General features: G+C 39.2%; 1 protein-coding gene across 2 annotated transcripts in view; it reads right to left on the bottom strand.

Annotated features, from left to right (window-relative positions):
• Positions 1–16,058, bottom strand: part of cunh20orf27 (chromosome unknown C20orf27 homolog) — a 36,638-nt gene extending 20,580 nt beyond the window's left edge. The window contains exons 1-3 of one of the 2 annotated variants that reach the window (XM_036596211.1): positions 15,880–16,058; positions 2,828–2,943; positions 2,601–2,695 (exon numbers count right to left, since the gene is read on the bottom strand). In XM_036596211.1, the coding sequence (XP_036452104.1) occupies positions 2,601–2,625 (25 nt within the window). In that variant the 5' untranslated portion in view covers positions 2,626–2,695; positions 2,828–2,943; positions 15,880–16,058. The remainder of the gene's footprint in view (positions 1–2,600; positions 2,696–2,827; positions 2,944–15,879) is intronic. The other variant, XM_036596210.1, reaches the window with a different exon arrangement.
• Positions 16,059–18,342: the final 2,284 nt, after the last annotated feature.

Raw genomic sequence — 18,342 nt, 5'->3', positions numbered from 1 at the left:
ACTCTGGCGTGGAGAGAAGGGCAAGGAAGCTTTGTACTCCATGTGTATGAAGCCTGCTCTTCCCGTACATGCCTTTCACATGCTCATAAATACAGCTTCACTCTTTTTCTTAGATATTTTTTTTTCCCCCATCCCTTTTTATGGCTCTTTTGTGGTGTGTGGTGTGTGCTTTTCCCTCTCCTCCCAGACCTGCCTCACTCCCTGCCTATCTATTCTCTCTTTTGTAAACAGATAAAAATGCTGCAATTCACATAAACGATTCGCTTTTTGGTGCTACTGGATTCTGCTTTTTTGTGTTCGTCCTGTTCCATGCTTAATATCCTGCACAGCAACTTTCAAACTGGGAGTTTTTAAAGGGCCCATATAGCATTGGAGAATTTTAGTCTTTATTTGTAAAATATAGAGCTTTTTACATGTCAGTTAGAATGAATCTTGACTTCTTGTATACATAGCTGCAATTTCACTGTCACCATTTTGGCAGGCAAGTTCTAGTTCATTCAGCAGTACTGTTGTGGTTTGTTACAAGATAAAGCCATACAGCATACAGTTAAAAATGTTTGCACTGGTTTCTTCATCAAACATGTACTGCTTTACTAGCTGCCAAAATTTCATGACAAAGAGACCAAGAGAAACAGTCAAACATGACTTAAAATTAAATCTTTTGCTACCTTAAATGTTAAGAAGGCTTGGCTTCTGCTATAAAGTTACTTTTTTAAGACAGTTAAGTTTTGTTCTGGTTGTGATTATATAACAGTCTTAGGGACACAGTAACAAAAACAGCCTGTTTAGATCTATAGGTTAAAGAAAAGTCAGAAAATGAATATGTAAAAAGAGCATTTTTGGTATTTACAATGACCTAAACATAAGAAAACGAATTAAAAAAAAAGTGGAAAAATAAAACAAAAATTGTAAATTGCAAACTGTGGACTATGGGCACTTTAAGTGAAATCTAAACTCACATGCTCAAGTTGAAATCTTCCTGCTCTGACTGTGCCCTGACCACTGACGCTGTTCATTGACTGCACCTGTGTCTAGATGGTGATACTTTTGTTTGTGTGTATATCATCCCTGTTTGGTCAGAGTCAGTTTACAAAACATTGTGTGTTCAGCTGTATTACCGAGCTATATTTCTGCACTTCCTGTTCTTTACTTCCATACTCGTATGCAAATTACATGCTTGGCTGATAAAAATAAGTTAACACATCCTCTACAGAGAACACACGTCTGCACATTTTAATGCACAATTACTGTTTATTTGCTAAATTTAACACATTGGAAGAAAAAAATGTGTCCTGTGCAAAAATCATGGCACGGTTTAGTTTTTATATTTTATCACAGGAAAAAATAGAAACTGTGCACTAAAATAAACAGAAAAATGCCACATTTAAGTTTGTAGAGGACATGTTCACTTATTTTCAACAAAATATGTCATTTGACCAGGTGTGTTCAAACTTCTACAAACAACCATATGTGTCTCCTACTTCTACATGTTTACAGTGTTGACCTAGTTAACCCAAGTTTTGTTAGACAATTATAGATATTCCTCAGATTATGTCGTCCACTTGTTTTCTGGCCCATGGTCATGATTAAGTTCTGAGTTCTGAGAGAGAGAGAGAGAGAGAGAGAGAGAGAGAGAGAGAGAGAGAGAGAGAGAGAGAGAGAGAGAGAGAGAGAGTGTGAGAGAGAGAGAGAGAGACAGACAGACAGACAGACAGACAGACAGACAGACAGACAGACAGACAGACAGACAGACAGACAACTGAGCACTAAGCATGTCAGTACCCAGGGGTGCAACAGAAGCTCTAAAAAATGATCAGCCTTGCCTCCATCTCATCCTGGTTGCCATGGTAATCACCAATCAGAAAAGCTCTCTGATGTCCATATGTGTCTCCAGAGGACGGCCAGACTGTGAACTCTGCGAGAACAGCTGATAACTGCAATAAGCCGCGTGAAGACGCTGTCTGTGTTGAGCTGCGTGTTGCACTTTTGTTCAGAGCTACAGAGCAATTTTCACTTCAGCTGCGCTTGCCATCAGACGAAAAAGAGCTTCATATTATTTATAATAAGAGACATGCACTCTCTCACTCGCACGCACACACACCAAAGAACAGATCCCCTTCTCTAAAACAGCAAAACCTCGGGCAGCAACGTTAAAAATTCAATTTCTGCCCTACACTGAGCTTTATTGATATCTTTTTTAAGTCGCTTTTTCATGAACAAAAAAAACAGCAGGCCGCCCAAAGGGTGGAAAAGCTGAGTGGCATTTTCAATAGCCTTCAGCTTGATAAAGCTGGATTATTTTTAGAGCGGTTGTTCTTTGTTCTGAGCATTTGGAACTGGCCTTAGCACAATAAAGCACTACTTGGAATGTAATTAGGTATTAGTTCAGTTTTATGAAGCATAGTCAACACTCAGACAGGTACTCAGTCAGAATTCGAGTCAGACAGAGACAATGAGAATACAGTACAACTTGAAGACCTAATTTAGGTGAGAGACAGAGAGACAGAGAGACAGAGAGAGAGAGAGAGAGAGAGAGAGAGAGAGAGAGAGAGAGAGAGAGAGAGAGAGAGAGAGAGACAGACAGACAGACAGACACTCACCTTTTTTGGCAGTTGCCATGCTCATGTCTGTCAAGACTGTACTCAGAGAGAATCCGTCACAGCCTCATGACGACTGTCATCTGGTCCCAAAAACCCTGAGAGAAAGAGAGAAGGAGAGAGAGAGAGTGAAGTTAAAAAGAGGTCATTTGATATTCCTAATAAAACTGGCACAACCTGTTGAGTTAAAGGGGAACCCCACCAATTCTTTAAAATTTCTTAATACTTACTTCAATTGATAAGATGTAAACAAAGGTCATTCAAAGTTGTTGACATGAAATGCTTCGTTTTAGAGAAACTTCCAGAGTATGACTTCTTCACAATGGTGGTGACAGGAACCAGATATCTAAGGAGACATTGTTCTGAAATAAGGTTTCGGTCTAAAATGTATTTTGTAAAACCTATTAATGGAGGAGATGGACATGCAGGACACCGTAAGGCAAAACAGTACCCAAAGAATTTCCCCCATTTAGGTTCAGAAGACACATTTAGGTTCACTGGTTGTTTTGGATAGTAAATAAAATGGTGATATTTGCATTGTAGACATTGTGACCCCTGGTTCCCATCACCACCACTGCTAAGAAACTGTAATCAAGAGTCTGTATAGAAATCTGAATTTCTCTGCAATGAGCCATTTCACATGAAACGACTCAGGACGACTTTTTTCACAACTCAACAATTGAACTGTGCAGAAATGCTGAAAAACTGGAGGAATATCTCTTTAAGGGGAAACATACACTGGTCAAGGCCAAGTGTTTTAAACTGTTTTTGTTTGTTTGCTTGTTTGTTTAACCCTTATAGTTTAACCAGTATCGTCATGGCTCCTAAATAACATAACTGTCTAAGCGGTGGCGCCATCAATCGGAGATTGGGAGTTTGTTCCCTAGTGATGATGCAGTCATCCATGGCTTTAACAGAACTGGTAGTTAATGTTCTCCTCCTCAGTGTGTTACTGGCAGTTGGAAAAGAAAAAAAAGATGTGGTGGCTGATTTAATGTGTCTCAAAGGAATCAAGTGCTAGAGTTCACCCTCCCAGCTGGTAGCATTGTGTGACCGGAGAATACTTAACTAGCGGATAGCAACTAAATTAGGCAGAAAACTGGATAAAAATCCCAAAAAAAAAAAAACACTTAAACTATCATTCAGGTAAAGCACCTACTTTCTTTCTCAGTTATCTCACCATTTCTATGTATTTGTTCAGGTCTCCACTGAAAACAATAATTTAACATTCAGAATAAACAAAAGGAAATAAACATATTCATTAAAAACCCTGAGTTTCATTAGTCTGGCACATGCCAAGCCTGCATTTGTCAGGATAAATCCACTGTTTGGCCGCTTTGACTTTTCATTACTTTTACCCAGCTGTGCTGGACATCACAGCAGGACAGACACCCCACAGTGCTGCAAATTTAAAAACACACAACAACACACTTTAAGAGGATTAGGTTCAAGCAGCACTTAATGGTTCTTAGGCTTTTTTCATTGTTTCATGGAAACTTCCATTCAGCACAAGCAGCCCAACTGCTCCAGTGTGGACCGAGCAGCTGAGCAGAGCAAATGGAAGGTCATGAAGGATAGTTGTGCACTCAGGGGCCAGAGATCAGGCTGAAAACAGACTTGAGAAAGCTGAAATGAAGGTGTTGCACACTACAGAAAACATATCAGGACCGCACAGCACAGTTCTGCTTGCATTTTCAGAGTATTAATATTTTGTGCAGAAGCGCCGGGTGATGAGTCATCTATACCATATCCTCACACTCTGTGACACAGCTTTTCAGTTTCTCTGCAGTCTCAAATCTCCTATACAAGATGGTGCCACTCCAATGACTTAAAAACAAACAGAACAATTTTAAATTGGATCCCACAGTATACAGGAAGCTAGTGTAATAATGCCAAAATGGGAGGAAAGCGGTCCCTTTTTTCGTGCCCATGAGAAGGCAAGCATTTTGGACTAAGTGCAAACGAGCTATTGAGGACTTAATGACACCCAAATACATACGTTTGCAGTAGTCTCAGCAAGATGTAATAAAAGCATAGATGACCTTTTCCAGGTTTTGGGGTGAGAGGAATACCTTAATCTTGGTGGCTGATCTCAGTTGGTAAAAGGAGCTCCTAACAACAGAGTTCATTTGTTTATCAAACCTGAGGTCAGGATCAAAATCAAATATAACCCCAAGGTTCTTTACCTGAGGCTTCACATGCCCCAACAGCCCACCATTAAGAGACTAGGTATGCCTGGAAGAGCCAAAGAGAATCACTTCAGTTTTATCTTCAGTTAATTGGAGAACACTGCCTTCAAACCAACACTTAATTTCACACAAACATTCATTCAGATATCTGAGTGAGCACGGGTCTTCAGGCCGCAAGGGGAGATACGAAAAAAGACAAAAAAAAAGTTGGTTCAAAAAATGAAATAAAACAAAACAAAACAAAAAAAAACAGCCAATTTAACTGTAAATAAATCAAAACTGGAATCAGCCATAAAATTTCATGATCTCTAAGTGATATATAACATTGTGATTTTGACTCATCCTATTTCTTCCTTTTCCCCTCTGCATCTCTCCTTTTCTGTCCTCCGGAGAGGCAGTTTTATTGCCTTTTATTTCTTCACGCCTGGGTCTCATTGGCTGTGACCAAAGGAGGACGAGGAACTGCTGAAGGTTTCTTATAATTCATTTCACGTAGCCAGCAGTGCTCTCGCCAAGCTGAGTGTACAGTAGAGAGACTCGCTCACACTGCTGCATGAGAGAGAGAGAGAGAGAGAGAGAGAGAGAGAGAGAGAGAGAGAGAGAGAGAGAGAAAAAGAAAATGACATTGTGTGTGAGAAAGTGTAAGAAAGTGAGGAGAGAGGGAGAAGTGGAGAGGGAAAAAACAAAGAAAATGAAAGTGAGTGAGAGCGCAAGAAAGTGAGTGAGTGGGGGACATGAAGAGGGGAGAAAGAAAGAAAGAAAATGAGAAAGTGAGACTGTAAGGAAGTGAGAGAGACACAGGAAAAAAGAAATTGTGCAAGAGAGAGAAACAGAGAAACAGAGAGAGAGAGAGAGAGAGAGAGAGAGAGAGAGAGAGAGAGAGAGAGAGAGAGAGAGAGAGAGAGAAGGCAGAGATCCAGAAAGACAGAGAGCAGTACTCCTCCTTACACTGAGAAAGGCAGGAAAACTGCCAGAGTGTCGAATGTTAACAGTGACCAACTGTTAGAACACAGTGTCCACTCAATTAAGGCAACACGGACGCAGATCATGAGCCAATCATCACAGACCAGACGGCTCTCAAACATGAACCAGTCCAGTGTCAGTGATCTCCACACCAAGATCCCCAGAGCATGAGCTCAGTACACCATTAACGGGGTTTAGCTTGAGGTCTTTTCAGGTTGATCATCCTGCATTTATAAGGTAAAAACAGATCAATCACTCTACTCCTCTCTTCTCTTCAGGGCAGTCAGATTACTCTATTGAAGTCTATTAGACCATTTAAAACAATCAATTAAAATCTCCTCAAATCAGTGCTTAGGAACAACAATTTCATTATTAATTAATTTGAATACAATATAAAATTATTAGCAATTAAAATCTTGTTCTTGATGAATCAGAAATTCTTATTTGGCAACTTGCATGATGATGATGCGTAGTTTAAATTCTCCTACTGGTTTCTCTTACAGTAAGAAGCAGAACTCATATATATATATATAGAAAAACAAAGTCTTTTTGAAGTCACCCTAAAATCAAAATGGATATTTTTACATTGTTATTTCATGTTCCTGGTCATATAAAGCATGATTCATCATATCCCATCATCAAGAGACAAAATTGAAGTGAATTTTGATTATGTCACTCTGCACCAGCAGGTGGGGAAAATAATAATGACCAATAAAATGTTTTACTTCCACCAACATGGAGAGAAAATGCTCAGCTAGCTTAGAGACCCTCCCTGATACTTTGTTTCTCTCAGAAATGCCATATGCAAAAAAAAAATCCTTATTTTTGACTTTTAAGAAGTGTTTATCTTTTTTCAATTTTTTCTCCATCTTTGCCAGGCAGTGTAGTTTGTTACCATTGCATTCATTTGTATTCTTTGGCATTATTTAACAATTTTAATGACTAATATTAACTTATTTAAATGACATTGTCAAAATAAGTGGTAAATTAGTCATTTACTAATTTAAATGTTAGTAATAGCCCAATTCCCAACTATTTCACAAACAATGCGGTGTGATCAGTGCTGCCATACAACAACAAAGACACCTGATGCTCAAGTAAGCGATTTGAGTCATCATGTATACTGATTACTGTAGTTCTTGCATCAAAAAGCCATTTCACACTAAAAGCTGACAGACTTCTGCACAACAGACATCTAGATAGTTATATAAGCCATTCCCTTATCAGTCACATCTTCCTCATAATATCACACTCTGTCTCTCTTCTCATACAATGTCGCTCATCTTCTCGCTTTCTCAAACGAGAGAGTTTGAGGGGCAACATGGACAAACCACCACAGTCTGATTCTGACACTTTAAAACACAATGGCAAATGTTATTTCTTTGATAAATGGTTAAAGACTTAGTCGAAAATGTTATTGTAAAAATGACACATTTGTAGTCAGGGGGGCAGTGATATGGGAACTGTGGGCTGATGCTGGTATTACTTATGTACATATCTGCTGAAGCCAATACATAAATACTTATAAAATGTAGAAACTGGGACTAAATGCAGCTGGAATAGCATTATTTTATTTATTTCTGCAGACACAAAAGTAAAACGAATAAAATGCATATATCGTAGCACAGTAATCTAGCGTTGCCTAAACGTTCTGCTCTTGTGAAGTAAATAAGCACATCATCAAATATCAGTTTGAAATACTGAAATATTGCTGCCCAACGCCAATAATTATTTTTAATGCAAATATCCAGTGATGGTGATTTGATTCATGTCATCGTGCATCCTTACTAGGAATGGGCATTTCAGACAAATTTGATATTCAGAAAAAAAACAAATAATAATAATAATAATAATAATAATAATAATAATATCTTTATTTTAAGAGCATTTTTCACACCGGTGACAGCTCAAAGTGCTTTAGATACAGGTGATAATGTTTTGCAGTAACAGACAAAGACAATGCACTATTACTGCACTATTTTTAAACACAGACTACAAATCTATAGCTTTTTAAACAGTACAGGTGTCAGCCAGAAGTCCTCAACGTAAAAAGAAAAAATGCTACTCCTCTGTGTTCACACCTCAGCTAACATTATTGGCACAGCAGCATCATATTTCACCTCATACCTTCTAGCTAGAAAACAGCGAGTATGTTAGCAGCTACTTAACTGACACCAAACATAAATTCATGATGCTGAAAGTTTCATTCCATTAAATCTACATGTGTAGAGCGTAAAATGAGTTTGCTTATTCTTGCTTATTGCTTTCTATGCACTGCAGCTGCTCTCTGTGCTACCCGGTGCCAGAGACCCTCTGCCAGGGCTGCACAGAGCTTCTCCTCCAATGTGCGGTAGCGTTTAGCAGGCTGCAGTAGTCTTTTTACGCTTCCTGCTTTGGAGTAAACTGATAAACTCGGAAACATAAGACACAGGATCTTCACTGCCCTCTGGCAGAGTACAGTTCAGACATCATGGTTCTTATGACAATATATAATGTTAAACAAAAGCTCATTTGCATATTAAACATCCTAATTTACTATGCAATTTTTTTAGCTTTCATAAGTCTTTGAATATCAAAACATTCTGACTCTTTCTTACTGTAGTGTTCTCACACCAAAAAACATTTCACACCAAAAGCTGACGGACTTCTGCACAACAGACTTCACCAAATAGTTATGTAAGGCATTTGTTTATCTGTCACAACTTCTGCGGCATATCACCACATTCCCTTACTTCCTTTGTCAAGTAAAAGAGACGAAATTGTCTGCAGACATTTTGCCAGAGCAGTCCAGCATCTCCTGAATGTTCTGGGGCCATATTACAGGAACATCTTAACTCTGAAATCTTATCTGTTTAGACACCACGACCACTTCAATTAGGACTGAATTTAGGACCACGGCCATTACAGAATAACACTTCTCTAATTCCAGATAAGAAAGCAGTATTACAGAAACATCTTAACTAGACAAGATTTCCTTAATACTGTCCTAACATTGGGTTCCATGTTGATAAAAACTTGTCAGATGAAATATTACAGAGATGGTGGTGAATAATGAGGAAACAGAGTTGAACACGTTTACCAGAGGTGTAATGACTCTGAAACCGAGACTGAAACCACAATGCAAATGCCGACAATACAAAAATGGAACCATGATACACTACTCCCCCCCCCCAACCAGCTGCCCACCTGTTAAGCTCTCATGTTAATTTATGTGACATTATGTTAATCGACCATGTGTTCTGTCCACATTGTCAGTGATTTAATTAAACCCAGAATTTTTTCCACATTTGTTTCTTATTTACCCATCCCCTTATTTACCCAAAAACACAAGGTACTAACTGAAACCATGGCTCAATAACTGAGGTCTGAACCAAACTGTGGATTTGGAGAATTGTTACATCTCTAATGTCTATTATGATGAATAACGTTAGCTCTGCTCGCACACTGATTAAAGCGTTTAGGAAATTGAAACTGCAACTGATTTGCGGGGGCCTTTGTTTAATAGCATGTGGCACTGTCACAATATTCATAACTTTCAGGTTATTGCACTTTAGTTTTGTTTTGACCTTTTTTACATCAGTAATGGTAGCAGTCTAGCAAACTAACTTTTTAACGTTATTTTGATTACATATATACGCTCCAGCTGTGCGCCTATCATCAGTTGCTTGGTAACAGATGTTTCATAAGCTTGAGATAAGATGCTGTAAGGAATGATAAAATTCTTAAATTAAGATAAAATTTGTTTCTGTAATACAACTTTGCAAAATATCTTATACTGACCTTGTCAGATCTTAACTTGGGACAAAAGATAGAAAGTTTCTGTAATACAGCCCCTGGGGTACAATACATTTAACATCAAATATCTGTTTAAAACATTGGTGAAATCTAAAGATCTGTCCAATGCCGATATTTTTTTAACACAAATATCTGCCAACACCAATATGACTGATTTCATTGTGCATGTCTATTTGTCAAATCACTCTAACGTCTTTGATTTGTCAGAGAACACTCAGCAAATCCTCATCAAGCACATCTGAGAATAATCAACATGTTTACCCAGAGCAGCACACAATGGAAATGACTGATTTCTCAGAGGACTCATTTGCTGAATGCATTACTTCGCAGCTTTGCAGCAGGAGAAACACAAACAAACTCAGATGATTTACTCTTTCACCTGCAACAGTAACGACCTTACATCTCACACTCCTACCAATTCCACACTTCAATCACAAGAAGCCTTCCAAACCATGGCAAGAGATACAATACAGACCAATCAGATTCTGCATAATAATACTGTAGGCCCTATATTCAGCATCTGAAAAGTAGGGCAATGTCCTATATACCCTTACAAAGCCAATTTTTAAGCTTTGCACATAAAACCCTTCGGGAGCACCAGCAAAAATTGGCCCATCACATTTAAATACTGTGTAAATCTTGTTCATAGAATGAACGTGAAAGTAGGGCTGCCACTATCGATTATATTAGTAATGAAAGAATCTACAAATTACTTTAATGATTAGTCAAATAATCAACATTTTTTCAATACCTCCTTTTAAAGCACAATTCAGGACAGAGTTCATTTGGATGTACACTAGTCCTAAAGGTACAGTAACAAAACAGCTGGTTTAATTCTGAGGGATAAAGAGGGGCTGGAAAATGGGCAAGTAAAAAATCATTATGATTTTTTTAGTACATACAATCACACAAGTGTTACAAGTGGACGTGAGAGAAAATAAAATGCAATAAGTATGTAGGATATGGGCCCCTTAAGCCTAATCATGGACTAAATTTCTGCATCAATGGAGAATTAACATTGGAAATTCTTCTTAGTCTAGGCAGAGGCTTAATCTGGGCCTTAGAAACTGGCCGTATGTGGAAAATAGCACATATAAATGAGTGTGTCCATCAGGCTCTGTTACTTACCATAAAAGCAGCCTTACATTGCACTTTTCACAATATTTCACAAATCACAGTTTGTGATAGAATTCTTTGATTGTTGTTCTGGTAGGGTCAAAACATTTGGTCCAAAATGTCAAAATGTGACCACAGCCAACATCTAAGAAGCAACTACAAAGGAGTAGCATTCACACAATTTGCCACAGAACTTGGCCAAGGTTACAGCTGCGGTATCTTGTGCAGTGTTACATGCAACAAACATATAAAACTGCTGTTATCACACCGCCTACTTGGGTCACAGGTCCTACAGCGGATTGAATGGACAGCCGAGAAGATCATCGGGGTGTCTTTACCCACCATCGACACCTCCTACCACTAGTGCTGCATCCACAAGGCCGACAGCATTGTGGACGATCCCTCTCACCCCTCTCATGGACTCTTCACCCTCCTGCCATCTGGCAGAACGTACAAAAGCATCCATTCCACCACCTCCAGACTCTGCAACAGCTTCTTCCCTGAGACGGATTGATTACTGGATGCACTGATGCCCCCCAACATCCACATGGACTAATCTTGACCCTGTTGAAAATGTTTGCAGTAGTTCCTCTATAACTCACAGGCTGCTTTGATACCAATCCATGTGTATATATGTATGTGTGCATATGTGATGCCCATTCGCATATATATTTTTCTATATATGTTGTTCTCTCTAGTACTTGTTGTCTTGCATATTTATTGTATATTCTGCACTAAGCTGAACTGCCACGTATCTGCACTCTATGTGGTCCTGTGTAATGCGCTGCTGTTGTGTGTTGCACCAAGGGGACCTGTAGAATGACACTTTGTTCCAATGTATACAAGTTGTGACAATGAAGACCACTTGACTTGTCTAAAGCAGGCTTAAGAGAGAGTAGTAGAACAATTAAAATGTCCGATTAATTACTACCAATTCTTCAGAAGGGATGAATTTACCTGCCAATTTTCTTAAATCAGTTGAGCGCATTTAATCGAGTAATTGTGACAGCTCAACATAAGTATTATCTATTAACAGTCTCAAAAAAGGTGAATGTAGGGTCCGCTGCAATTGAGCAGTTACATGTTTTGTGGAGGTCTCCAAAATGAAAGAAAAAAACGAATTCTTTTGCCACCGAGACACACATGACCACACAGAGGCTTTCCTCAGTTTGGACACCAGACTCCAGGCAGCGCACTTTGCTCCCCCTTTTAATAGTCTGAATCTCATCCATTCAACCTAGGAATGCTACTACTGATTATACTAGTTATCCTGTAACCTACCAGTTATTCTGATGATTAATCAAGAAATCAGAGTCTTTAAAAAAGGCCAAACAACAAAAATGGGTTTAACTGAACAATAAGGAACCATTCAGCTTCTTTCAAAAATTCAAAAATACGTAATTAATAAAAGATAAACCAAGACAGACTTTTAAAGACTACATTAAAAATAAATAAAAACACTACAAAGCCAAATAACAGAGCACTAAAGTTGCATCATCATTCTGTAGTAGAGTGTTGCTATCGTGCACATGGTTCCAAACCAGATACGTTTTTTGTCCAACGTATGTTTCCTCTGAATGTCACTGGACCTTCTAAATTGCAAGATCATTAAGGAGTCAAAATATACATTTTTCTACGTGCGAGCCAACACTGCTACACACTGAATTGACACTGTGAGACCGGCAACCTCACCAGAAAACCCCAGACAAACTAGCAAGCTTTGTCAAATGTGGTAGTTAAGTTGCTTTGGCAGGAGTAGAGCACATTAGAAGTAACTGCATTGGTATATAACACTGATGAAGTTTTATAGTGGACTTACTTTCATGTGACGTGCACATTTCAGTGCACAGCAGCGTTAGCTTGATATTAGCACGGCAGCAGCAAAGTTCATATTTCAACTCCTTAACCTCATAATTCAGAGGATCCAGTGACATTCAGTGAAAAACTGTATGTAGGACAAAGCATATCAGGTTTGGAACCTTTTTGTGTACTACAGAGCACGACAGCACCGTTTTTTTCAAAAACCACATTTTTTTTTAATCATACAGAAATCCAGCAATATTGCCATGACACCACCTACAGAATGATGCACAACTTCAGAGGGCTATGACATGTAAACAGGAGTGTCTATTAGGTTCTGTTTCTTACTGTGAAAGAGTCCAGGAAGAGAACTGCATCATCATCATCATGCAATCAGAAAACTAATCACTGCCGATTCACTGAGTGATAAAATTGAATGAATATTTTTTTTAATCAAGTAATCAAGTTTAAATCAATTAATCATGACAGCTCTAATTAGAGTGAGTAATCAGTTTTCCTTCTGTTAAGGGTTAAAGATTATATTTTCATTAGGAACATATTTTCAGCATTGCTCTCACTTATCACGCACAAGTTGTTTTTCTGTCAAAAGATGGAACAAATGGAGGACAGGGGTCACCTCACTGCATTTCCTCTCTTCCAGTTACGTGTGGCACTCAGTTCAGAAATGACAGCAAAATGGCAATCTGAGGAGGCAGGATAAACTTCCTGCACAAAAAACAATTACAGGCCACCAGACAAATCAGAAACCCTGTCCCAGTGTTTACTGATTTGATAAAAGCTGCTTGTTACTTTGAGCTGTAATTACCAGCAAGAATATAAACAAGTTCAGACAGCCGTCACGCCTCTTTAAAGAAAACAAGACCAGACAAGACCAAGTGAAAGACTAGAACAACTACAAATATCTCCAGTAAGATTTTGCCCATGTCTGCACATGTAATCAGGTGTCTTGTGTCTACCATTGATCTCTAATATCTAGTACAGGGGTCGGCAACCCAAGTGTTAAGAAGATCCATTTTGTCAAGTTTCAACAAAAATCAAACCACCTTGGGAGCCACATGTCCATTTTATCGATGTTCATCTTAAATCCTTCTCTTTGCCTTTTCGTTAGCTGTTAGCTAGGTGAGACTGTTGTCTGCGTTGCTGTGTGACCAGCAGTCTGCACACCAATCTTCAGGGTTAAAGGGTGAATTTAGTGTTAAAACTGTGTTAGAACGATCAGCAGACGTTTATTTTATTACAAAAGAAGGTTATTTTATTTTTACTTAAAAATCTAATTCTGCTGCGGAGCCGCAACAGGGCAGTAAAAGAGCCGCATTCACTCCCGAGCAGCATGTTACCAACCCCTGATCTGGTATAATGAAAGTGCTTATTTAGAAATTCAATATCCATGTGTAGTTCTGGCACTATTTGACGTTTGGCAGTCACCATTGGCCTAAAAGGCAAAATAATGCGTACACACAGGTTGTACTAGTATATGATCTGCCTTACCAGTGAAACAAACAATGAAAATTTCATTCATAGATGAGTACATGAGCCAAACAATACTTAACTCTTTCAAGCCTGAGGGCCTGTATGTGGTCTCACCATTCAATTCCTCACCCTCATAACTACGTAATCTGGATATAAGTTTCATAGAAGCTACTGGACTATTCATGGCAATTACTGCACTACTTAAGACTAATAACTTAAAAATGAACCCAAGTTTGGACAAAAGTCAGTCTTACACACCACATTGTCAGTGCCATCAAACAAACCTTAATCAATTTCTGAGACTGACCTCAGACCAATAATGCAGCCTAACTTTTCCAGCAGTAGTAATAAAAGAAAGGTTATTACATTAAAGTGCAATGAACACACTGCCTAAAGCTCTGGACATTGTTTTGCGATAGTTTTATGTTCAGGTTTTGGCCTAACACTTATTTTTTTTAAACCCTTTCATGGCGGAGAGGTGCATGAAAGGCATTGTAAGACCAAATATGACCTAAAGAAATACTTATAAAACCTCAGAAGACATGTGTAGGGTCACAGGTCGTATTGGATAGAAAATACAATGTTTGTATTCTAGACATTATGACATTGTGACCCCTGGTTCCTATCTTCACCACTGTAAAGAAACCTAAGCCAGCAAGTTTCTCTGTAACTAAGCATTTAACATCAATTTGACAGAATTCCCCTTTAAAACCACAACAAAAGTAGTTTACCATTTTGTTTACTTTCATTTTATGAGGCAGTCATATTCTCAAGGAGAGTTTCTTTCAGACATTTCAATATCCAACAACAGTGGTTCAACCAACCTCAGTGTAGAAGAATTTGCAATTTTTGCAAACAATGCATACCTTCAGAGGATGTACTTGGTTAGGAGTGTGAGACTTCCTATAGTGAGCTCTACTGTGAGCTGCCATTTTGCTGTTTCCAAAATTGCTGATTGTGTTCATGACACCCAAAGACTACGACAAGGAAGGACGTGTCTGTTTTGATGCAGCACTGGATAATGCACATACATTCTTCATTGCCTTGTGTGCAGTAAGAGGAAACCCCATTGCTCGAGTTTTGGATTTGGCTGAATGACTGACCCTTAATCAAACTCGAGCACCATAGAATATCAGAGATTTGCAAAAAAGGTAAGTAAATCAGCCGGTCAATACTACGTTTGAGGCTTCTCGCGAGGATGAAACCGAGAGCTTATTCGAATTTTCCGTTGCACCTTAAATGGTGCAGCAGTTACAGGCGCCAATGAAACTGCTGCACAATTTAAGGTGGAACGGAACATTCGAATAAGAAGAGAACTTCAGCTTCATGCTTCTCGGCAATTGCACCCTAATATAGGGGCTACAGGCAACATTACCGGCAGAAATGCGCATAAAGCATAAAACAGCACTCCTGAAAGAACAAAACAAGCGAAAACTGAACTTATCGTGACTTTTCCTGCAAGCGGTTGAGCTGCGATAAGCTTTCGAGGGAACGCAAACTGCACGTCCCTACGAAGGGCGCGGTAGACATTAAATAAAGACCCTGAATATTCTGCTTTAAACAGAAAGTTGCACTTATATATGCACCATTATATAATATTTGAGTCGTTGCTTTAGGAGAGAACACGTGGACCGACTGTATGCACTTCCACCTGTTTAGCCACCAGTCAGTGTTGCTACAACAGCAGCACGAACCGCCTCGCTGCATCGATTTACAGTGAAACACAGACAGCCTCAGACACCCGAGCCTGGACCACCACACAGGAGTTCATTAGACACATTAGCAGAGCAACTAACGCTGGTTCGTCCTCGGTTATATAATGAATTGATTTTAAACGCAGTTAGCTTGTCCACCATCTATCTGTCTGTCTGTCTGTCTGTCTGTCTGTGTGTGTGTGTGTGTGTGTGTGTCTATTTTAACTGACTGACCTGTTTTTGTCGTTCACTCACGGAGCTTCAGGATCACGACGCTGCTGGATCGTAGCGAACCTGTTAGACATGAAGTTGAGGACTTAGCTACAGAACTAAGGGTGGGCTTCTGAGTCTCCCTCTGCAGATTATCGGAGTGGTGGGTCGCTGGTGTTGACTGATCAAACTGCACCTCTCTCTCTCTCCGCCCTGGCGGTAATTACAACTTCCGCGCACAAGTCACGTGGCCTCAGCTACTAGTAAGTGTACACTGAATTAAAGGGGCACTCCGGCCAAAATTACAAATTTAACCACTGCTGCATCTGTCATAAACGTGCCTACTCGCCTCCTACAATGGTGCCACGATGTCCTCCTGGGACACTGCCTAATTCTGGACACTGTTTTTTCATCTCTCGTTTTACTTTATTTAGTTGCCCTAATAATTCCTGCTGTGCCTTAAAGAGGATATCCTGGGCTTTCCAGTGATGCTGCATGTGTTGAGGTAGGATGCTGACAAATACAGTGTGACAAGGGGGAGTCTTAACTAGTGGGTGGAACTGGATACGACTAAATTTGGGAAAAAATTTTGGAAAAATACTCCCAAAATACGTAACCTCTCTGGTTATATCTTGTATAAATAAAAATAATGCGTGGTCACGACCTAGTAAGGCGTGGGAACAAAATAATTAAGTCGTGGCCACGACTTAGTAAGGCGTTGAAACGAGATCCTAATGCGTGGCCATAGTGGACTTAGTAAGGTATGATCTCATTCCCACGCATTAATAAGGCATGGCCACATATATATATTTTTATATGACGTCACCAGCAGGGCTCCGTACCAAAAAATAAAATAAGTAAAAAAAAAATATGGTACAGAGCTCTACTGGCGACATCTCATATAAATAACAATTATCTGTAGGACATTAGTTAGGCAAGGTTATTAGTAAGGCATTGGAACAGAATCATGCCTTATTAAGCTGAAGTGTTGAAGGATTATCTCATTCCCACACTTTATTCAGTTGTGGCCACACATTAGGATCTCGTTCCCACACATTACTAAGTCGTGGCCCCGACTTAATGATCTCGTTCCCACCTAAGTTGTGGCCACACATTATTTTTATTTTTATGGGATGTCCCCTGCAGGGCTCCGTAGGGATGGTGAGAAATTCCACTTCTTGTTCCCAGAAAATGGCCTCTGTATCAACAGGCACATGTAATGGAAAGAGAAAGGGAAGGTCAATTTTTTTTTTTTTTACTATGAAATTCATATATTTGCTGCCTTTGAGGTTGTTAGAAATTGTTTAATGGGGTGTGAGAGCAGTTTATTTATGTTTGGGATTGAATAATAACCATTTTATGAATGTCCACCATAGTGGACACCAAGATGTTTAAACACTTTTTTAGGAGACAAAACAGAAGCAGGTAAAATTTTGTACAAAATGAATGAGGGAGATTCAGACTTAGATCTATCAGATTCGTCAGATGAGGAAAATGCTGAGGATGAGTTTAAACTTGTTGAAGAAGAGGTAGAGAGCATTGATGAAGAGGCAGGTAGATCAGATGAGATCACAGACACAGACCAACAGGAAAGCCGTCATCCTCTGTGGACCAGGACTAGCACGTATGTTTTAATAAAGTGCTAGGATTACCATACATAATGTTTATCCCCAGTAAAAATCTATATCAACAATGCACTGTGGGACTATAATGGAAGCACAAAGTGCACTTAGCAACAGAAAGGATGGTGAAGTAAATAACTCCTAACAATATTTCTTTGTGATCAAGGTGTTAGATTAATAATAATGCTGTTAATAAAATGTTATTACATTTTTATTCTGCTTTTCCACCATAACAGATTCACACCTGTGCTACTTAGGCCTCCTGATTATCCAGATGAAACCACAATTTGTGCAGATTGGAGTCCAATTCAGTACTTTACCCAATACATTGACGGCAAGGTCTTTGAAGACTTGGCAACATCAAATCAATGGGAACTGCAGACTTTCTCTGAATACCACTCCACAGGAAAGGAAGGTCTTCTTCGGCATATCAGTTCACAGTGCCTGCCTTGGTTATCCCAGAATCAAGATGTTCTGGACCAATAAACAAGGTGCCAATTAAAAGCAACAAAATGACAAAAGACAGGTTGTTCAAGTGGAGAAACTCACTGGAAATTGTCAATGACCTTAATGTGACTGAGGAAACAACTCTTTGACAGAGTGAAGCTGCCTTAGCTTTCCAAAACCAGTAAATCATTCCTTTCACTCGCTGCCCAATCTGACGGTCTGTTCCAGGCAAGCCATACCCAACTGGCTTGAAGGTATCTGTCCTGTGCTGGACTTTGAAATGTTCCAAGGAAAGAATATATTTGATGGCCAAAAATCAGGCATAGGGGCAGCAGCGGTCCTACATATGCTTGAATCTGTTCCTACAGGAAGTCAGCTGTTCTTTGATCAGTACTTCTCATCAGTCAACCTCATTGAC

Source organism: Colossoma macropomum, unplaced genomic scaffold (genome assembly GCF_904425465.1).
Source record: "Colossoma macropomum unplaced genomic scaffold, Colossoma_macropomum, whole genome shotgun sequence".
NCBI lineage: Eukaryota > Metazoa > Chordata > Actinopteri > Characiformes > Serrasalmidae > Colossoma > Colossoma macropomum.
Note: the sequence above shows the minus strand (reverse complement) of the source record. Positions and strands in the feature narration are given on the sequence as shown.